Source organism: Leopardus geoffroyi, chromosome C3 (genome assembly GCF_018350155.1).
Source record: "Leopardus geoffroyi isolate Oge1 chromosome C3, O.geoffroyi_Oge1_pat1.0, whole genome shotgun sequence".
Classification (NCBI taxonomy): Eukaryota; Metazoa; Chordata; class Mammalia; order Carnivora; family Felidae; genus Leopardus; species Leopardus geoffroyi.
This window is the reverse complement of record NC_059338.1, coordinates 12,420,377-12,443,795: the sequence shown is the minus strand read 5'-3', so window position 1 is coordinate 12,443,795 and position 23,419 is coordinate 12,420,377. Positions and strand designations below refer to the sequence as shown.

General features: G+C 44.8%; 1 protein-coding gene across 3 annotated transcripts in view; it reads right to left on the bottom strand.

Moving 5' to 3' along the window:
* The window catches only part of SLC30A10 (solute carrier family 30 member 10), a 60,628-nt gene that overhangs the window by 22,716 nt on the left and 14,493 nt on the right, over window positions 1–23,419 (bottom strand). The window contains exons 1-4 of one of the 3 annotated variants that reach the window (XM_045455740.1): window positions 12,401–13,669; window positions 11,656–11,733; window positions 7,069–7,308; window positions 2,972–4,000 (exon numbers count right to left, since the gene is read on the bottom strand). In XM_045455740.1, the coding sequence (XP_045311696.1) occupies window positions 3,501–4,000; window positions 7,069–7,308; window positions 11,656–11,733; window positions 12,401–12,998 (1,416 nt within the window). In that variant the 5' untranslated portion in view covers window positions 12,999–13,669 and the 3' untranslated portion in view covers window positions 2,972–3,500. Of the gene's footprint in view, window positions 1–2,971; window positions 4,001–7,068; window positions 7,309–11,655; window positions 11,734–12,400; window positions 13,670–23,419 lie in introns of those variants that run through there. The other 2 variants (XM_045455742.1, XM_045455741.1) reach the window with 2 other exon arrangements.

Below are 23,419 nucleotides of genomic sequence, written 5' to 3'. Positions count from 1 at the left end.
TTCATTCCTACCTGCGACGACTCACGTGCAAATACACTCAGAAGCACAAATAAGTAACAAACGATCAGGTGAACAGCAGAGTTATAAAACAGGCATAATCATTATTCAGTCTAAATTCAAAACCCAAATCAGGTCATGTTTCCTCATTATTTTTCTGGCACAGTCTTTTTTTGTAGTCTTTAACTGTAACGGTGTAAAGATACATTTAAAAGCAGGAAATATATTTTGTCCTCCTGGGAAAAAATGCGGTAGGATTTGGCAAAGGATTCAGTTAACGACAAATAATACAGATTTTTTTTTTTTAACATCTGAACTTGTCCTTAGCACCAAGATGAACTGCTTGTCCTAGAACCAATAAAAGACATATCATCAAGTTTAAAACTGATAGAGAATTAAACACCTTAGCCCCAAGAATCAATCATACCAGTATTTTCTGGTCTCCTTTTGTAGTTCCATCATCAAACTGAAGACATTCATGAGTTGAAGAGGTCATGACAGAATAGTGACAGCAAATGCTTTTTTCTTCATTTCCTTCACTGTTACATTGACTGATCTGTATAATCAGATTTGTAAGGCCTTTTTTCCCCCAAACTATATCTTTTTAAATGTTCAAAATTCCTATGTAAACTGTAATTTTGATGAGCAGTTTGATCTCACCTTTAAAAATATTTTTTTAAGTTTATTTATTTTGAGAGAGAGAGAGATAGCATGAACAGGGGAGGGGCAGGGAGAGAGAGAGAGGGAGAGAGAATCCTAAGCAGGCCCCACACTGTCAGCACAGAGCCCAATGCAGGGCTCGAACTCAAGAACCATGAGATCATGACCTGAGCTGAAATCAAGAGTTGGACGTTAACCAACCGAGACACCCAGCCTAAAATTCATTTTTTAAAGAATGAATTCTGCAGAACTGATACTATTAAAATGAATACAGGGCTCTTGAAGGACTTTTGTCAGCAATAACTCTCACCTACGCTTAGTTTAAGTCAGTAACTCAGAAATAGAGACAAATTTGCCCCCAGGGGATGTAGCAATGCCTGGAGACCCACAGAGGACGCCCTAGACTTTTAAAAAATTATTTTCATTTCAAAAAAAAAAAAAAAAAGAAGGAAAGATTCTGGAATGAACCTAAGCACACAGGAACACTAGAAAGTGAAATGACAGCATTTTTCTAATCCCAGAGGAAAACAGTGTTGGGTAAAGCCACTGTTCAGCAGGCCCTAGAGCCACCAGGCAAGACTGACTCGACGAGAAGAAAGTTCCTGCATTTCCTTGGGAGACTTGAAATGCAGGACAACTAAAGAGAGAGTAAAACTCAAGTAAAAATATCGTACTGCAGGCATCACAATGACAGAGGATGTCACGATGACTGCCTGAGATGACAGAGGAAACCACTTAACCCCATACAAAAATATTGCACTGAATGAGCTTGTTTGAACTCATTAAATGTACTCTAGCTGTCTTAACAGGGATTATTTCGGGCGCCTGGGTGGCGCAGTCGGTTAAGCGTCCGACTTCAGCCAGGTCACGATCTCGCGGTCCGTGAGTTCGAGCCCCGCGTCGGGCTCTGGGCTGATGGCTCAGAGCCTGGAGCCTGTTTCCGATTCTGTGTCTCCCTCTCTCTCTGCCCCTCCCCCGTTCATGCTCTGTCTCTCTCTGTCCCAAAAATAAAATAAACGTTGAAAAAAAAAAATTAAAAAAGGGATTATTTCACAATGACTCTACTCCATAATGCGGTATGTGATTAAGTGGTCGTCAAGCTACCTCTGTGGTAAATTTGTTACATTTAAATTTTCCTTTCCTAAAAAATACTTTAGAGAACATTATCTGGATGTAAACTAGTCTGCATTTCTTTAGCCAGGGGCACAGAAACTAGAAAATTATAATCTTTTCCTTCTAATAAAAAGCAGAATGATGGGAACCAATTGGAAGTGAGGGACAGACTTCCTCTTTGGCTCCAGTCAAGGCATCTCAACCAACATCTGTCTAGATTTTGGTCCACTTACCACCGTGGTGAGTTTCAAAGAGAATCCCCTGGTTTTTTTTTTGTGAGTGCATGCCATACTTTTAAGATTAAAGATAAAAATGTTGTCTTATATTTTACCCCTCTTTTGGCTATACACTATCTATAGACTAATCCAACAAACTCCTAGGGACAAAAACATATTCGACTAATTCATGGCCAATTTAAACTCAAATAATAAATTTTCAAGGAATGAAAAAAAATTCTTATTCTACTGATCACAGATGCTTACTTATTTCAGCCTAAGAACGAACACTAAGACATTTGTTTAAACGGCATTAATGCTGAAAAATGTGGGTGTTTTTTGCGTTACCAACCCAGGATTTCTGTTTGAGTACCACACAGATTTACAACAGGACTCTGTGTCTAGAGCCTAAGAGATGATCGTTGTCAGTCAATTTTGCAACCCATCGGGGTCTCTCTACACATAGACTTTTCCATGAAGTTACTAGTTGGCAACTATATTAAATACTTTAAAATATGTCAAATGGAAGAAAATTCAATCCAGCTTATTTTTGGCAGGAAGGAATACTCAGTGTCATATATTATTCTCTCCCAGAACTATCCATTTTCTCCTGATAAATGCTACATATATCCACATGATCATATAAAAGAAGACTCAAAGGAAATTTGGACAAATAAGTCATTAAGCAATAAATGAAAACAATCCCAACTGGACTGATTCTACAAGACAGAATGTAAGTATTGTGTCATACTTCAGGAAGTAGAAACATTCCCACACTTCCAAATGAAAAAAAAAAAAAAAAAAAAAGCATCTGTGTATGAAACATTTGAAGCACCCTATAGTTGTAGTTCAGTTCACAGCAGAAAGTAAACACTAGTTTTCTCTCCACCCTGCAAAATGAAGAGGCAGTCAGGAGGCATTTTCTTCCTGTCTTCCCCCAATAATCTCTCCTTCCTTTGATGTTCTGAGACTATTTTCTCCTTTAATAGGTATTCATTTTGCATTTATTTGAAAACAAGTCAAAGAACAAAAATTCTGCAGTGACAGGACTACCCAACCTTCCTCTTTTATGATCTTATAATGGAACGAAAAAAACATTAGCTAACATGGTTCTTTAGTCTTTTCGATGTACTTGGCTATGAGCTCACCTGAGAGTCAGCCACAACATCTAATCACTTTAAAACAAAAACTACTTTGAATCTTGTGTCCACAGCCATTGAGTCCCAGCCTTCAATGTCCCTGATACGTATGCTGGCATGGTTTGCTTTTTGAAATAAATGTTCAAACTAAAACAGTAGGTTTGTTGAAGAGCAGCATGAGATACCCAGGACGACGTAAAGGAGTTCACAGTCACATAAAAATTAACAGACACATGCAATTGACATCCCAAACAACCAGCCCGTTGATGAACACAGAGCGTGCCCACCATGAATTTGACCAGTGCCTACAGCCCACAGAGGTCCTTCCACAAGCCCGAACGCCTCGTCTATACTGTCTGTGTACGTCAGGACAAGATTAAAAATGTGTGCTGTTGACATAATGTTGGTCCTCCTGCGTTTTGCTCAGAGCTTGTCCGTGGTCACTCAGACAGCTGTCCAAAGATACTTCAATAGCCACTTCTCTTGTTACTGGTCCACGGAGACCATCACTTGGGTACGTGTCCAGAGGGGGACAGCCATTGTGCTCTGCACAGCCATTGACATGGGCCAGAGGCAGGGCCCCGGGCGGGCAGCACAGCTGTTTCTCACAGCCCTTGGAGATGCAGGGTGAACTACAGAGCAACAGCAGATCCTTCTGCTCCATGGTCTCCTTCAAGTCCACGTGCTCAAACTGGATGGTCACATTGTGGATTCCCGCATTGTGGAAGATCTCTCGAATTTTCATACTGGCGTCCTGATAGCCCCTGTCCTTCCGATACTTGATGTGCAGGGTGGCGATGATCTTTCCACTTATAAGTTCCCAGATGTGCACTTCATGTACACTGCTAATCCCGGGCACGGCCGAGAGTTTACTCACTAGAACAGAGGAGAGCAGATAAACACTAAGGCGCGTGCTGTAGTGGAAACAGGCATGGCACCCACCACGGGAGGGTCGTGGGCACTGGAAGCATTCTCACCACCCCGATGTATTTCAAAAACACAAAGAAAAATAGCTGTACCTGGACGGGTACATTTTCTAGTAATCTTCTTTCTCCATTCAGAATCCCTGTACCATCCCTCATCAGCCCATAAGAGGTAATTCAAGAAAGTAAGTTTAACGACAACCCCCCAAATCCCCAAGGTTGTTGAGTTTACAAGGGAATAGACACCCACAGGGGCTGTGTTGGGAGCGTGAAGCAGGATGCCTTTCTGAAAGGGGAGAACTTTGCAATAGGGACCAAAAACTTTTACCAGCATCCCTGGTGCCAGGAATTTAACCTAAAGGGAAATACCCAAATGTTCACACACAAAAATGAGTTGAGCGATGCTCTTTGCATTAATGAAGAAATGGAAACAAGGGAAGAGTTAAATCGATTATATAAAATATGATACAGCCATTAACAAGTAAGTTGCATATTTAAGGATATGAGAAAAGGCATATAAGCTATCTGTAAGTGAAAAAAAACAAATAGTTTTACTGTGCATATGGCATGATATTTCTTCTTTCTTTCTTTCTTTCTTTCTTTCTTTCTTTCTGTCTTTCTGTCTTTCTTTCTTTCACAAACATCAGTGTGTATACACACACACACACACACACACACACACACACACACAAACACACAATTTTTTTAAACAGGAAGTAAGCTTCACACCTAGCACAGAATCCAGTGCGGGGCTTGAACTAATGACCCAGAGATCAAGACCCAAGCTGAAATCAAGAATCGAACGCTTAACTGAGCCACCCAGGTGACCCCACACACACAAAAATCTTATGCAGATAAAGGCTTGTTTTATTGAATGATTGATACAAGATATTACAAGATATTAATTTCTGGGTAGCAGGATTACGAGAGATTTCTAGTTTCATACTTAGGCTCTTCCATATTTTCCATACTTTCTCAAATGAGCACGTATATAGAGAAATGGTTTTGAAGACGGATTATGAGCAAAGACCCTGTAGCCAGCTAGGGTTTGAATCCCAGTGTAGTCATGACCTTGGGTAATTTACCTAGCCCCCAGTGCCTCAGTGTCCTTATCTATAAATTAGGAATAATAATGATAGAACCGCATAGGTTTACTTTAAGAATTAAAATGGGGGCGCCTGGGTGGCTCAGTCGGTTAAGCGCCCGACTTCGGCTCAGGTCATGATCTCACAGTCCGTGAGTTCGAGCCCCGCGTCGGGCTCTGTGGTGACAGCTCAGAGCCTGGAACCTGCTTCAGATTCTGTGTCTCCCTCTCTCTCTGACCCTTCCCCATTCATGCTCTGTCTCTCTCTGTCTCAAAAATAAATAAACATTAAAAAAAAAAGAAGAATTAAAATGAGTGAATATAAAGCACTTAGAACATTACCTAGCATGTAATAAGTGCCTTACAAGTGTGTTATTGTTATTACTATATTTTTTAATTTTTTTTTAAATATTTTATTTATTTTTGAGAGAGAGGGCATGAGCAGGGGAAGTGCCAAGAAGGGAAGAGAGAGAGACCCGAAGCATGCCCTGTCCTGACAGCAGAGAGCCCAATGCAGGGGTCGAACTCATGAACTGTGAGATCATGACCTGAGCTGAAATCAGACGCTCAATTGACTGAGCCACCCAGGCATCCCACTACTATCTGATTTTTAAAAATGTGTTAAAAAAAAAAAAAAAATATATATATATATATATATATATATATCATTATATATCACTATATATCACAAATTGGTTTTGATATGTGTATCTTTTTCTTCAAATGGAAAACAAGCTTCTAGAAAGTAGAGACGATGCTGTGTATCTGTGCCTGGATATCTCCTTCCCCATCTCCTACCTCCTCTGCCTGCGGCATCGGGCAAATAGTAGGTTGCAGGAAATGAAGCCTGACTATTTTAATTCTGCAGTAAAGCAGCCAGAGAGTTGACCGCATCTACCAACTCTGAGACTCTAAACCAACAATGGTGCCAAAGAGGCCCCCAAAGGCAGAAAGAACATCCAGGAGAAAAGACTGCAGGAGAAGCTCCAGCTATTAGCAATGGCGCAACCAACTGGTCCCAACACACGCTATTAAACGTGGGTTTGGCAGGGCTATGGCCCTCATCAGACAGTCACACTGCAAATCACACCTTCTTTCATAGAGGAAAGCCTAGCCATGGCCATAAAATGTATTAAGACCCATTCAAACCTCATTTCAGGAGCTTCTCATGAAGTAAGGTCTTTTAAGAGGCCTGGGCTCTATCTCAAGTTTACGGGCTCACTGGTGGGGCAGTGAGTGTATAACACAAATATGCACGAAAAATGTTTTTTTACAAAAACATAATCCCGTTTAGAAACACTAGAGATGAAGTTGCAAATTCAGTTTCTCACCAACATCTGGATAGTTCCCATCTAGAAATTCTGCCAAGTCTTTAAAATACGTATCCTCAGATACACATAACTAAGAGGAGAGTTTGACCTTCTGTTTGAGCAAAGCAAAGAAACAGATTTCATTACTGAACGAGGTCATGAATTCAGGTTAAAACATGAAATACGGTCCTTTTTACAGCGTTATAAGAGACCCAGTGACTTGCATGCCCATAAAAATCAATTAAATAGAATGCAAGATCTAGAATATAAAGGAATGATTTATGTTTTCAGAATAAGGAGAGTAAAAATCAAGTTCTTGGCAGGGTAGCCCTCTTTACATTAAATCTTTGACATGAAGGTAAAAGCTGAGGAATAGTTACTGCCCAAGCACCATATTCTCAAAAACTTGCAGCTGAGTCAGAGCGCCATGAGTCGTAAAGGACCTTTGGTTCTCGGAGCTGTGAGTCATCTTACTAGGCTACAAAACATATGATGGATGTCTCTATTGCTTGGTGATTTGAAGTATTTCAGGATACATAAATCAAACACTGCTCTGAAATAATGCTGGCCCTTTGGCCTAAAGAACATCAAATGGGCATGGTTCTAGATAAGAATCATCTGACTTACTCAGCTCCTCCATGTTGACTCCTTTGGGGACCATCTGCAGCAGAATGGCAGCAGTCTCCTTGATGAGTGGGAAGGCAGATGACAAAATGATGGCGACCATGATGACGGTCAGGCTGGGGTCTATGTAGCACTGCCAGTTACATGGGTCCTCGCCTTTCAGGGGACGCACGTAGAATATGATGGCCGTGACCACCACAACCACGGACCCCAGGGCGTCGCCCATCACATGCAAAAGGACACCTGCCAGGAAGAAAGGAAGACCAATGAAGCACAGATCCAAATTTGGGGGCCATGTGACACTCAGGGACCTGGGTTCCCAAGTCTATGAATACCAGGTGCTATTTGCTTTCTTTTTGGTTAGAACAGCAGGATGGGTTTGAATGGGAAAAAAAAAGAAAGGAAGGGCAACTGCTTCACAGGAAACAAAACCCTAGGCCACCATCCCAGGACCCAGAGAACCTGGAACAGCCTAGGAAGATTCTGAGCCGCACGCACATCTGGGGAGAGGGGGAGAGGGACTGTGCTTGTTCATGGTGCTGCTACATCATGGCCATCTGTCACCCATCAGAAGGCACCGAGCTGGCAAACAGAGGCTGTGCAAATGGTTTCTTGTTCTTTCAGACAAGTATCTGTGATTTAAATTGTTTTAAACATTTTTAAGAGGAAAGGGAACAAAGATATATCACGAAAATGGTTCCTTTTATTCCTTGTCTTGCCTCTCCCTTCATCCATTTTTTCCCTTCCCTACATGACTTTGCCTACTGCTCACTTAGCCAGGGTCATTCAAACTGGATCTGGTTCAGGAGATCCTTAGGAAGACACTCCAGCACGGGCACCTGGGTGGCTCAGTTGGTTAAGCACCAGACTCTTGGATTCACCTCAGGTCATGATCTCTTAGCTTCATGGGTTCAAGCCCTGCATCGGGCTCTGTGCTGACAGCATGGTTCCTGCTTGGGATTCTCTCCCTCCCTCTCTTTCTGCCCCTTCCCGATGCGTGCTGTCTGTCTCTCTCAAAATAAACTTAAAAAAAAATTTTTTTAAAAGGGGCATCTAAAAAAATAAAAAATAAATAAAAATTAAAGTAAAAAATAAAAAAGGGGGCACCTGGATGACTCAGTCAGTTGCGTATCTGACTTCAGCTCAAGTCAAGTTCTCGTGGTTCGTGGGTTCGAGCCCTAGAGGCATACCATGTACGCATTCAAGAAAACACTATTTTCTGGTTGGTCAGTCATAACTCCCATGACATAGAGTAACTTCTGTCTTTTACTTAATAATAATTGTAATGCTGGCTAACATGTATGCATCAGATGCTATTGTAAGTATATTACACATCTTTACATCTTAAGTCCATTTAAGGACTCTCTTAAGTGGTTATTCTCTCCATTTCACAAATGAGGAAACTGAGGCATGGAGTAGCTACATAACTTAGCCAAAATCACACAACTAGAAAGTGTTAGAGTGGGGATAGAAGTCTGGGTAGTCTGACGAGAGAACCAGTATGCATCCTGTCTCATATAATTCTTGCATCTCAATTCCGGGTTTTCCTTCTAAGAAATTTCACTATCAGCTCCTAAAAATTATACAAAATAGCTTTCAAACTTGTCTTTCCCATAATCCACGGTCGGATGCTTAACCGACAGCCACCAGAAGCCCCCTCCTCTACCCCTGAGGTCTTTCTTACTGGAAAAAACAATTAGAAAGAAACATCTCATCAAAGGAGACTTATTTTCAAATGATGTTAGGATTGTGTTCATCTATTCATATTTACAATGAAATACAAAAGCTAATAATCTTCCTGACACTCTGTTACAACATTTTTTAACGTATCACATTTGATCCCATTAAATAAAATCAACCGCTACGACTGACGAGAATTTTTAAAGGATCGTGCTTTCACTGTGCTTTGCGGAAGCTGGAGCATGATTCTCAGAAGGCATTTGTTTTTACTCCATTTAAATAAGAGAAACAGTCATGAAAATCTAGAAATGATTTTTGTTCACAAGAATCCTCATCAGTTGGTGTTCCCCTGCAGATCTGGGGCGGGAGGGGTTTCTAAAGAAGTGGTTTAAATGTCAAAAATGTGGGGTGCCTGCATGGCTCAGTGGGTTAGGTGTCCAACTTCAGCCCAGGTCATGATCTTGCAGTTTGTGAGTTCGAGCCCTGCGTCAGGCTCTGTGCTGACAGCTCAGAGCCGGGAGCCTGCTTCAGATTCTGTGTCTCCCTCGCTCTCTGCCCCTTCCCTATTCGTGTTCTGTCTCTCTTTTCTCTCTCAAAAATAAATAAGCATTAAAAAATCTTTTTAAATAAATAAATGTGAACAATGTAACCACTCAGTGGACCGGCTACGGTGGTGAAGCAAGCCACTGGGCGTGGGGGTGTACAGGCAGTGTGGGGCACTTGGAAGGGGCAGAAATGTGAAGTAGGAGCCCAGGAAGCCAGGCTTGCCTCTGCTTCGAGCCTGGGTGACTTGGGAAGTCACCAGACTCTCTGGATCCTGTTTCCTTATCTATAAAGTGCGCGGGTAGAGTCCATTCCTACTGAGGCCTTTCCAGCTGTCACATTCTGTCTGCCTTCTCCGAATCATGGCTCAAGACGGTTCAGACACAGGCCCGAGGGGAGGCCAGCCTTCCTCATGGCCTGAAGGATGGAAAGTCTCCCGCCAGCCACAGCACGGGCACTGACGGGCACTCACCCTCACCCAAGAGGTGCAAGGGTGAGCCTGGCAACTCCACCCACTGCCTGAACGACAACAGCTCCCACCTGGTGGGATTCTTACAAGTGCCAAGTGACTCCTTCAAGAACGGGGCCTGGCACAAAGCATCCACTCCACAAACATGGTGGCTGCTGTTCCTCCCGCGTCGTCGCCCAAGCACTTCACGTGCTTTATCTCACAACAGCCTCATGAAGTAGATATTACTATCCTCATTTTAAAGATGAGGAAATTGGAGGCTTCGAGAAGTCCAAACACTTGCCTAACATAGGAGTCAAGACCCCAAACTGAGGCATCTTAAGCCCAAATCCCAATCCTTCAGCCACTGCATCATTCACCCCTGTCAGAGGCTAGAGGCTCACAGTCCTTGTGGACCACAGGGCTCAGCCACATACAGCAAGGCATGTCACCTCTGACATCTTTGCACCCAGGATTTCCAACAGCTCTAGACCGAAGATCAGCCACATTATACAAGTTTCCCATACATTATGCTTCCCAAACAAGGTCACGATATCTATCAGTCCTGCTCGTAATTCTTTGGCATCTTTCCACCTACCTGTTCTCTTTCTCTGCAACATAAGCATGAATAATTAACACAATGTGCTTTCAAAAGTTAATGTGCTATGAAAAACCTATGATATATAATATATAGTATATATTTGATGGATATTATATATATGTGTATGTATATATATACATATATATGTATATGTATATATATACACATATATATGTATATGTATATATACATACATATATATGTATATGTATATATATATATACATATATATGCATATGTGTATATATACATATACATATATATATATTTTTTTTTTAAACCGAACCTAAAGAAAGATAAAGGATAGTGATTTTTCATTACAGATTCTCTCTTTCCAAAAAGACTGACCACCAAGCACTTTAGAAATGCCCCTGTTGAGGTTCAATTTTTTAAAACTGACTCATTTAGAAATGTTTAGGAGCTCGTGTGTGGTTGTTACTATTGTTTGGGGGTTTGGGGGCGCTTTTTTTCTGATTTTCCTTATAGATCCACTCTGGGTACCACTTTGTAAAATAGATGGGAGCCTCTCAAAAATGAAAGTGTTTCCTGGATGATTACTCTTTCTGTATATTATTTCCAACTAAGGCCCATCACAGGCTGCCCCAAATCATCGGAAAGTAAAGGGTTGCATAATCTTTGTGGAAATACTCAAAGTCAAGATCGGGGCTCCTCGAATCACTCTGAAGCCAATTCTCTGCCCAAGAAGGTGAAAGAGAGAAATGCTGGATACGGTGTTGGTGTCTGGGTGAGAAATGCACCCTTGAACTCCCTGACTAACCTTTGCCCAGCAGTACCTGTGACCTTGAGCACAGGGTACAGGGAAGACTAGTAACGTGCCTTCCACGTGCCTCACCAGAACCTCCACTTTGGGCCTGGAAGTAGAGATTCAACTGAGCCAACAAACCCGTCCCAGACACAGATTTCTGGCAGAAATAAATGAGGTCTTGAGGGTCACTCGGCAATGCCACCTTGGATGCAAGCCACCCACTCTCCTCTCACCTTTCTCAAAACATATTCCACTGAAATAGGTCGCATTTGACATTAACAATAGCCGGGGGTGGGCAAAATCAAGCAAAGTAATAGCATGCCGCTGATCTGCGAGGCTCTGGAGCAGGTGGCATTAGCATGGCTCTAAGTGGAGCAAAGATAAATCATTAGCGACCAGTGTGTCCCTCAGAATCAATGCAGTGATTAGGCAAGAGACGAGGGTCATAGTCTATTCATGCAACTGGCCTACTTTCTAACACACCTTCTTAAAAGGCAAACAGGAAAGAAGGGCACAGCACTGCACACTCCTTTGACCCAAAAGTAATCCCACCTCTGATATTCAGGGCTTCCGACTTTTTCTCCTTTTTCATAGTCTCTTCTGGCTCATTCTGGGTGTTCAGAGAATCACCTGCATTCAAAGAAGAAACCTTGTGTTGTGTATAAGTTCTACAAACAAAAAGAACCAATGGACTCAAAAAACAGTTTTTGTTATTTTAAACTCCCACTAGCTCATCAGACCCCCTACCTCCCCCCCCCCCCCCCCCCACCACCAAACACACACGCACACACATACCAGAATGGTACATTTTGGCCTTGACATCAGCCTTCATTCACACTCCTATTCAAGTTAAAAAAAAAAAAAAGAGGCAAGTGGGAGCCCACCCCCATCCCCAAACCCGGTAACCCCCAGGGGGACAGAAGGATGGGGAAAAGGGGAGGGAGAAAACAAAGTGCAGACAGCATCTAAGGAAGGGGCAGGGTTTGGGGAGTGTTATCTGTTCCCCAATGATAACGGATTTTCAAGACAATCAATACTCCAAAGCAGATAGAATAAGGGGAAGGGGAAAGAGGCCAAAAGAGAAAAAAAGAAAAAAGAAAAAGAAACTGGAGAATACGATAAGTTAGAGGCAGAGAATTAAAGCCGGGCTGCAGAGGAAGGGAATTAAAAAAAAAAAAAAAAAAACATGGAAGCAGCATCCGCAGCCAAGCCAGAAGAAGAGGGCGTGAATGCGGAGGAAGGGACGCGCGGGAGGAGGGAAAGGCAGAGAGGTGCGGAGGATGCAACCGAAAGGCACCTGCTACGTTGGAGAACACCGTCGCCCCCCGCTCCTCCTTCCGGTCCGCCGAGGCCGCGCCGCGCGGGGACTGGCAGGGGCCGGGGGCGCCCCGCGGGGCCCCGATCGCGCGCGGGGTGCGGCCCTCGGCCGGCGGCGGCGGGCGGCGGCGGCGGCGGCGGGGGCCCCAGCAGGCGAGCCAGGCGGCGCAGTCCTGGAAGATGAGCAGCCCCAGCACGTTGACGGCCAGCCCCAGCGCGCCCACGATGAGCACCAGCTCGGGGTCGTCGATGCGCTCAGGCCGCGCCAGGCGCAGCACGGCCTCCACGGAGATGGTGAAGCAGAGCGCCGTGAGGAAGACGGCGTTGCTCAGCGCGCCCAGCACCTCGGCGCGCGCGTAGCCGTAGGTGGCCCCCAGGCCCCCGCGGGGTCGCCGCGCCACGTAGCCGGCGCCCAGCCCCACGCACAGCGAGATCAGGTCGGACAGCATGTTGAAGGAGTCGGACAGCAGCGCGATGGAGTTGCCCAGGTAGCCCGAGACCAGCTCGGCCACGAAGAAGGCGACGGTGAGCACCAGCATGAAGAGCAGCCGGCACGTCTTGCCCGAGTAGCGGCCCATGTCGCCGGGCCCGCCGCCGGTGGGGGCGCCCCTGCGCGGCCCAGCCCGGTGCCCGCCTCTGGCCTCGCTGCCCGCCCGGCGCCGGGCTTCTTATAAGGCGGAGGCAGAGCGCCCCCGGTCCCGGCACGTCCAGAGTCTAAGGGAGTGGCCGCGGCGGCAGTCTCTGAGGGCCCTCGGGCCGCCTGCGGGGCCCCTTCCCCCTTCCCGCGTCCCGGCCCCACTTGGCAGGTGGCCACGGGCCAATGTCTGGCCTTCTAGGACAGCGCGGGGCAGAGACGGAGCTGCTGGGGAGAGGGGGCGTGTCTGCAGCGCCCTCCTCCTCGACCCCCTGAGGCCTGGGTGGGATTCACCCACCGACCCCGCTTCCCCAGTCCCTCCCATCCCAGTGCGCCGACTGTTGACTCTGGGCGATAAGGACCTTGAGCTGCGGGGTGTGTGCTCTGCGGTGAACGTGGACACCTTCGCGTAGGTGCCCAGACGGGGCTGGCATTGTAGATTCCACATTAACCCGGGGAGGCCCCGGCCAACCCTGCCCAACCTTCAGGGCGCGTCCTGCTTTGCCTGTCGTAAAGCTGGAGCTGAGCCCTCACGTAGCATCCCCACTCCACTACAGCCCGTGGGCTATTTTATTCTCTCGCCTGGCGCATCGCCTTCGCGCCAAGAGCGGGTTATCGGTGCTGTCACCCCCTCACGGCACAGTGTCGTCCCTGTCCCCCACCCCCACCCCACCCCCACCAGCACCTTCCCTCACAAGGCCTCCCACCAGGTGAACTGCGGGTGGCCCTGGAGGAGAGCACGGATCATACTTTTGTACGTTTTGTTAAAAAAAAAAAAAAAAAGTCTTGAGGATCCAGGAGAAAACAAAAGAAACTGGAGAATACGTTAAGTTAGAGGCAGAGAATTAAAGCCGGGCTGCAGAGGAAAGGAATTTAAAAAAACAAACAAACAAGCATGGCACCCTACAGCGCTCAGAAATGCGCTTTCCCCGTGGTGGGCACAAGTCCCTTGACCACCGAAGAAGCGAGGCCAGGCCTCCTCTGTGTACTTGCCTCATTTTCCATTGCAGAGAATATTCTACTCACCCCCATGTGTCCCTCAGAGAATGACCTGGTACTCAAAGTTCAATCGCCTGCCCTCCATGAAGGTTTATTCCAAATAAAGCCTTTCCTGTTGACCACAGGCTCAGTTCCAAGTAAAAGTTATCCAGAAGAGAGCTGTCCCCAGGACTCTGGGAGAGGCCGAGCACCAGAACCCTTGACGAAGGGTGTTTGCTGTTGGGTGTTCAGGGAGCGGCGGTGGGAGAGCCCACGATTTTCTTTCTTGGTTTGTTTTTGTTTTATGTTCTTTTCTCGTTCCCAAAAGGATCTGAATGTGAAGTCTGGTTATCTCTATTCCCCCTCTCCTGTTCCTAACCCCTGAACTTTAACCATTCCTGAGACACATCTGGTTTGGGCTTGGAAAGAAATGTGTCCATTTAGCAGCACACTCTGATTCTAGCCCCAGTCATTGCCTTAGCCTTATAAAACATGGTCTTGTCTTTTAACATTCTCTAAGGGTCTCTAACAAGCATCCTTGATCTGAGGGTGCCACCTTATACAAGATGAGCACCCAAACTCAAGACGCCCATTAAGCATTCCCTCCCCGCCTCCAGGAAAATATCCCTACGCTGAGAACTTGAGGAAACTGATCATTTAAAGTATCTCTAAAAATTAGTATTAAAATGGTCAATAATTTAAAAGAAGCAAAGGGATACAGATAGGTTGATGAAAGTTTTGAAGCTGTCTGGCCTTGGACAAGATCCTTAATTGTTTGGGCTGGTTTTCACTACTGTAAAAAGGGAATAATAATAGGGTCTTCTCATATGTTTGCGAGGATTAAATGGGTTAATAAGTATAAAGTGATTATAACAGTGCCTGGCACAGAGTAAGCACTCCATAAATTGCTAGCTGCTTATTAAAAAGAAAAAAACAACAGGAAGAAAAAGAAGGTGTGGCGTGAGGGGGGGGAGACTGGGCAGGAGGAGGATGGAAGGGCAAAGTGGTTCAGGGGGCCACGTTTCATCGTTAGCATGCTAGTATTGACATTAGCATCACGGCAGACGTGTAGCAGACTGTTGAACTCAGATGTCTTACTCTGATACGAAGAAAGATATCCCAGTTTCTGGCTTATACTGTCTTCAAACTATGAAGCCTTTGACACCCATAAGGCGGGACAGCAACCAAAGCAGTCAGAACAAGACAGAAGCCTTGTGCAAATCCCTTGACAGTTCTCCCACAGTCCCTGCTGATTGAATTTCTTTGTCATTCACAACTGAAAGAAAAACCCGAGGTCAGCAGAAATTTATCACTTGTGCCTGTTACCCAGTCGTTCTCCTAACTGAAGGCAGATAAGAAGAATCATGTCGCTGCCCCCAGGAGGTCAGTTGATGGAACTAGAAAGCCAACAGGCAACTGAGGAAGCCTTGGGCTTGGAAAGCTGTGTCTGAGGGCCCCTGCCCAGGGCTGGGCCTTCGAGACAGGCTGAGGGTGTCAATAAAATGCACTTAAGAAAAATGTTTTGACTAGCTAACTATGATTAGATGGATGGATAGGTAGGTAGGTAGGTAGGTAGGTAGGTAGATAGATGGGTAGACAGATAGATATAGTTTATATACAGGGAGAATATATATAATCTAAGTTAATTGACAAAAATTTAGGCTGTGTCTTACACTTTCCTGTATACGATGAGGTTTCGAAAGGTTTGTTTAATGGGCTTTGACTGTCCGGCCCTGTGCTGAGCACTTTATAGGCACTACCTCACTTCATCCTCACAACTGACTCATCAAATAAGCACTTATTTTATTGGTGAAGAACCCAGAACCCAGAGATTTTAAGTCATTTGTCCAAGATCACACAATATGTAACTGATAGAATGGAGATCTGATCTAGGCATCAGACTCTAGGGCTTACAGTCTTCACCCCCATATTATCCTGATTTGATAATTTTCAACACTCCTTTTGTTCTTTTTAAGTTTTACTTTTATTGGCATAGAACTTGATGCACTACAATTTACAAAGTCAGAGGTTGTAACACTGAACGTTCTTCCTACTCAGAAATTAACAAACTTTTCAGGAAATTGAAAAAGCAGCTGTTTTTGTTTTCGTTTTTTTCTTTTTTCTTTGAATTTTTTTAATGTTTATTTATTTTTGACACAGAGAGAGACAGAATATGAGCAGAGGAGGGGCAGAGAGAGGGAAACACAGAATCCGAAGCACGCTCCAGGCTCTGAGCTGTCAGCACAGAGCCCGATGCAGGGCTTAAACTCACAAACCTCGAGTTCACGCCCTGAGCCAAACTTGGACGCTTAACCGACTGAGCCACCCAGGAGCCTGTTTTCATTTTTTTTCTAGTTGACAAGAGATGATGCTAGTTTCGAGGAGGAGAACGGACATCTGGTCGAGGCACCAAACTCCTACTCTTATAAAGGAGGTAGCTCCTTTGCCCCCTAGCTCCTGCCTCCAGATTTTAAATACATCATCAGAAGCTGGATGCTCCTCACCCTTAGCCCAGCTCCAAACCCGCAGAGCATGATATATCATGATGACTTCCCAGAAGAAAATTGCCTCTGTCTCTCAAACAAAACAAAAAGGGGTGGGGAGGCACCTGGGTAGCTCAGTCCATCGAGTGTCCGACTAGATTTTGATTTCGCCCCAGCTCATGACCCCAGGGTCATGAGATGGAGCCCTGAGCATGGAGCCTGCTTGAGATTCTCTCTCTCTCTCCCCCCCTCTGTCTCTCCCCCACTCGCACTCTCTCTCAAAAAAAAAAAAAAAAAAAAAAAAAAAAAAAAAAAAAAAGGAAATTACTTCTCCAGGCAGCTGAAAGATCTTGTGTACACATCAGCTCCTTGTTGGCAAATTTATATAACATGTATATTTGTAGCACTTCGTGACACAGATACTTTTACACCCCAAAATGCACATTTTGCATAATGCACATCATGTCTCTCGAAGTGTCTTAGAATACAATTCCATTTACGAGATTCTGTACTTGAGGTGACCACATTGTTTTTGATGATAGAGGCATGCAGTGTGAAAGAGGTAACAAGTAGGTGAGTGGCCAGCTCCACTGTGCCCGGGGCCGTTCGGGAAGGGATTCTCGGCAGCACCGTGAGCTGTGGCCCACTCAGAAGGGGCAGCTCCAACATGACTTTGGAGCGTGCCCGTCAGCCAGCCGTGGTCTCTCCAAAATGCCGCTTTCTTGCAGCAGAGTGATGTGTCTGCTCCTAGCACTGGGCCCGGAAGTGGTAAGAATGCAAGCCCCATCATAACATCAATGATACAACCTGCTTATTGAACGAACAAACAAGCTCTAGATAATTCTAAGTTTGTATTCACTTTAAGAAACCTTGAAAGAGAGAGTAGCATCGCAGTTATGACTTGGCCTTTGGAGTCAGACTTGGAACCAAATCCCAGCTCTGATGCTCACTCGGGTGACCCGGGGCAAGTTCCTGACAGCCTCCCCTTTTCTCGTGTGTGAACTAAGGGTAATAATAGTATGCATCTCACGGGGTTGCCATGAGGCTTAAGTGACCAAACGTCTCAATTGCTTAGTGCAGTGCCAAGTTCATAAGAAAGGCTCACTCAATAAGTGTTAATAAAAAATAACTACCACTTTGATTTGTAAATCCAAGTGTAGGGAGGGAGAAACATTTCCTTTCTCCAAAGGATCCACACAGAGTTACTTTTAGAGAAAAATGTGTTTAAGGAATGGTTTGCAACTTAATCTAAGGAGCAGTGAAACTTATGCAGATATAAGATAAACTATTTTTGAGTTCCTACAGCTGGAAGGGGAGTGACATGGTCCAAATGTTTGTGCTCCCACCCCAAATTCTTATGTTGAAATCCTAAACCCCATAGATGATGGTATTAGGAGGTGGGGCATTTGAGAAATGATTAGGTTGTAAGGTGGAAACCTCAAGAATGGGATTTGTGCTCTTATAAAAGAGACCCGACAGAGCTTTCTAGCACCTTCCGCCATATGCAGACACAGCAAAAATGCTCTGGCTGTGAACCCAGGAAAGAGCCCACACCTGACCGTACTGGTATCCTAATTCCGGACTTTCATCCTCCACAAAGGTGAGAAGTAAATTTCTGTTTGTTGTGAACTATCCAATCTGTGCTATTTTGGTAGCAGCCCAAATGGACTAAGACCTAGTGTAAGAACCCAAGTTACCAACTGTTGAGTGCACGGGTATAAACGAATGACTTTGATTTCTATATCCCAGGGATGATGGGGTTGAGCTGTTTGACACATTTGGCCGGAACAATGCCATGTTGGTTGGGGTCGGCTTGTCTTTGTGGGCACAGCGGCTCTGGTCTGTGTGCTTCCTACCATGTGCAGATCTCAAGGGCTCACCCAGGTACTCGTGGGGACGTGCTGTGCGTGAGGTTTGAAGAGGGAAGGGAAGGGAAGTGAGAACAATCACAAGAAAGGGGATCTGGCTATTGGGACGAAGGGGAAAAGGATCAGAGGCAGAACTGGGGATTCAAGAAGCACATCATCCAAAACTCATCACTCACTGACAGTATTTGGGTGTGATTCCTTCTACTTGATGAACACGAGGAAAAAAATTTTTTTTTCAATTCAAATGGAAGCAAAACCAAAAAAGCCCTCAAAGTTGCAAGAAACAGGGAGAAACTCTCCCTCGATGTTGATTCCAAACCCAGTAATAGTTTTAGCTCTAAGTTACGTCTGCTGTCACTTAATAATTTATGGAAAGCCTTTACGTGTGTTATTTAATTCCATCTGAAATATTCTCACACACACAGACTTCTTCACTGCTAGATTCACCTTAACTTTTAGACCATAGTCGTTCCACTTGCTACAGACTTGGTCACCTGCGGTCAGCTGTGCTCTGGGAGGTGATCCTCCTGACGTGAAGGTCAATGGCAACCTGCCACTACGTCTTGATGCCTACGTCATTTACCTGCCTTCATCTCATCACCCAGGCATTTTATCATCTCACATCATCACAAGAAGAGAGAGTACAGTACAGTGAGATATTTTGAGAGAGAAAGAGACCACATTCACATAATTTTTATTACAGTTCATTTCTATAATCTATTTTATTATTAGTTATTATTGTTCATCTCTTACGGTGCCTAATTTATAAGTTAAACTTTACCACAGATACGTATGTAGAAGAAAAAACACAGTTGATATAGGATTCGGGACTATCTGTGGTTTCAGGTATCCACTGGGGGTCTGAGAACCATATCCCACATGACTACTGTACATGAAAATGAGAAAGTCCATTTGCCCGAGAAGTCATAGGAATAATTGTGGGGGTTTAAATAAAACCTATAAATAATACCTTCGCCTTTATCTGCCAAACGGGGTGGTCCAATATTCAGGGTTCTGTAGTGGAGAGGTGTGGGTTTTGGAGCCACTCAAACCTGGGATACAATCTTGGCTCCATCAGTTGTTAGCAACTGGGCAAGTCACCTAACTTTTCTGAGGTCTATGTTCTCCTCTATAATCTGGAGGTAGAGATATCCTCTCACACAGTGTCTGTGAGAATTAAAAGGAGATAGCATAGAGGAGACACTGCATGATGCTCTCATGGTAGACAGCTAACAAAGAGCGGATCCTTTCCTTACCTTCTGGCTGTCATCATTCCCAGGACTACTGTTGACTTCTGACAGGTGCCAATGTGGAACCCCCTTCCCAGTTATTTAGATTACTATTTTTTATAAGATCGTCTATTTCCCTTTGGTTCCAATAATCCATTTAGCTTACAACTAATTAGCTACTGATTAATAAAAGGTATTATGAATGTAAAATTGATTAAATATGATTAAATAAAATATTTTAAGACTATAAACATATTCAAAACAAAATGTTTCATAAACCTAAAATTCCAAACTTCGCAGCTATCATTATTACTACACTTCTTTGTCCATCATGGTTCTATCATCTCTTATCATGTGGCAGAAAGTCAGAGAGAATCAGCGTGATGGAGAGACATAACTTTATAACCATCAAAAAATCAGAAGCTATGCTAAATATTACAATGAGGTCTGGAGGAGAACTAAGATTCTTGACCTCTGACACTAAATTACCGTACAACTTAGTCAGCAACTAAACTTCTGAGCCTTAGTTTCCTAATCTGCCAAATGCAAATAAGAACCTCATACTACTTAGGGCATGTACATATTTTGAACATCAAATAAGACAATGAAGATACAAACATGAAGACAAGGAGAAAGCATAGCTGTTGTTACAATTGTGGAGCCACAATTACCATGAGTTCCAGAAAGCGAGCACTGTTATCTGTAACCACCGGTAATGTACAAGGGTCAGCCAAGGTTTTAGGTTGCCTGACCCCCCCCCCCCCCACCCTCACTGCTTCCTTCTGGTAAGAAGTTCTGTCCTCTTGGACACAGACATAGGCATATAACCGAGGCTGAGCCAAACATAGTTCCTCATTCCCTGGCCACCACGCGTGATTCAAAGGATGGGCGCTTGATCCAAGGTGGACGGAGCACAGTTCTTCTCTTGAGGTTTTCAAAATATATCAGAGACAGAGAGAGAGAGAGAGAGAGAGAGGTTCCTTTTCTTGACTGGTTACTAAGCAGTGAGGAGGTGACTCAGAGCCCCTAATAATCATGTCTCCCCCATGCTGGGCTCTGCGCTGACAGAGCTTGGGATTCTCTCTCCCTCTCCTTCTGCCCCCCCCCCCACTCGTTCTCTCTCTCCTTCTTTCTCTCTCTCTCTAAGCAAGTAAACATGTTTAAACAAATAAATAAATGGCAGACTAAATAGGATTCCTCCCCAATGTTGGAAATTATTCCCACTCCATTTTTCTGTTCTCTCCAAAGGAAAAACTCCTGAAAACACTGTCACAGTCTTTTCTTCCTCAAATTCCATTCTCTCTGTCACCCATGCAATGCCACCTCCATCTCCATGACACCACTGGAAAGGCTTTGTGAAAGCCTGACTCACGACTTTCTCATGCCTGAATCCACTGGTTTTCTGTGCTCCTCTCTTGGAATTCTCTGCACCAATTGTTACTGAAGACCTTGCTTTCCTTTTTGAAGACTTTCTCCATTTGATGGCTAAAAAATGCAGCCTCCTGGTTTCCCTTCTATCTCATGGGTAGTTCCTCCTCCTCCTCTAAGCCTCTAAATGTTGGCGTGTCCCAGGATTCAGTCTTAGGCTCACTAATCCTGTCTGTCTATGCTCATTCCTTTGGTTATCTCGCCCAGTCCATTCTCCAGGACTTGGCTCATGCTATTCCCACCTCCTGGAACAGTCTCTGCCCTTCTCCTCCTCATGCCTTAAGCCTCAAAAGCCACTTCTTCAGGGGGCCTCCCCTGGTATCCACTCCGTCTGTGGCCCAAAGGATGACAGGAAATAAAATAAAGAATAGATTAAATAATAAAAGAAAAAGGGAGGGAGGAAGGAAGAGCACGAATAAAGGAACATGGTTCACACTGGAGCTCACAGCTTCTTGTGTTAAGGAGACTCTCCATTCCCCAAGCTTTGCATCTCCACAGAGGCACCTCTACAGGAGTAACACTCCTGGTCTCCTTCTGTCGCTTACCCAGCTTTTCTTGGAAGCAAGGTAACTACTCCGGATTACTAAGTGTGGGAGAAAGACTGGAGCATGCTTGGCTGACCTTTTCTGGCCTTTCTTTTTCAGATTCGCCTTCCCGCAGAGACCTGCAATCCTGGTCTGCAGGTCCAGAAAGGAAACTGCCTGGGACAGGCTCTGCCCCGTGGAGGGAGGACTGGGACGGGGTGGGTGAGTTTAGTTCTGGGATGAACTATTAAGCCTTTTGCTGCTATACATCAAAGCCATAGTCAAAGCCAAAGCCATACCTCTAATAAAGTTGGTATTATGCTCAATTGTCACCTATATCTTACGTAACAATGGTCTCCAAACCTAGGAGAATAAGAAAGGGGTATTATTTAGTACTCCCTAAAGCCTTAACATACTGGTGAGTGGGCAGGAGCCTGGAGAAGGATTAAGCTAAGAATGTACAGGCCAAAGTAACACAGGGTGACTAAAGTGTCTGGAGGGACAGAGCGGGCGCTGTAAGGTTTTAAGGCTCCAGTAAGCGTGAGCCTGGCAGCATTTGACCATGGCAATCACAGGAGCCTATTGCCTACAGAAAAAAAATGGCTGTTGTTATAGCTGCAGGGCTGTTTTAACAGGTCCTCGTGAGCATGAGTTTTCAAGACTTGTTTTACTCTATGCTTCAGACTTAATGTACAGTGAGTGAGAGGGAGAGCATAGTTTGCTCTCACAAACAATAAGGCTGCACCAGAGGAAGGGAGTTTTCCTGAAGTGAGACAGATGCAAAAAAGAAAGGGAAATGCACACATATCTAAATATTCTTAAAGAGGGGATTAGATCAGATCAGACTGGGGTTCTTTAAATATTCTTAAAGAGGGGATTAGATCAGATCAGGTTCTTTGGTTCCCAGAGAAATCCTTCAGTTCAGAAGCAGAAAGGCAAGCTTTCAGACAGCTGACTGGGCTCTGGAATGCTTCCATCACCACCAGAGAGAACCAGATCCAGGGAACTATTAAAAGTCCTCCTCTTAAAGTTGTCAATACTGTCTGAAATAAAAGCAACTGGGGAATATAGGATCTATGTGATGTTCCTCGCCCACCCCCATTGTGTGCTGGGTGTGCAGAGAACAGGTCTTTTGTATCTCTAGTTCACAGATTTTCAGATGGAGGGGAAGACACTCAAGGAACTTCACCCGAGGAACCCCATTCACCTGGGCCTTGAGTAAGATGGAAGGAGCCAGGGCCTGAAGCTGATGCCCCATGAGATGAGACTTCAGGGGTCCTGGGGAGTGGATTTTGTACATGGGAAGTGATATGAACTGTTGACCTGAGGGCAGTCTGTGCAGGTTGCTCCTTCCAAAGATGGGCACAACCATATCTTCTATTCTACATGTTTTCCCACAGGGTGACCTTGATGCTCCTTCCATCAGAAGTGGGTCCACGGGCTTGACCTCCTTCTATGTTATCACTTGCACGTAATCTATAGAATCTGAGGTTGGACCAGAAAAGGCATTGAAGCATCCACCTTGTTTGATGGGACACTCGTGTTTGAGACCCTGAGATGCCACATACAATGTCCTGAGGCCACCCCAGCGTGAGGAAGCCAAGACATTGAGACCTTCCAGCCCACGAGCCAGACAGATGATGGTGCCACCACCTGCCACCAAGTCACTACCTCACTTCGTAGTCTTCCCAGCTGAGGCCCCAGACATCATGAGGCAGAAAGGCTGTTCCCACTGGCTCCTTTCCAAGTGCCAGGCCACAGAATCCCAAATATCATAAAATGATTGTTATTGTATGCCACTAAATTTGTGGTGGTTCATTACACAGCAACAAGAACAAGGAACCACTGGGTAAAG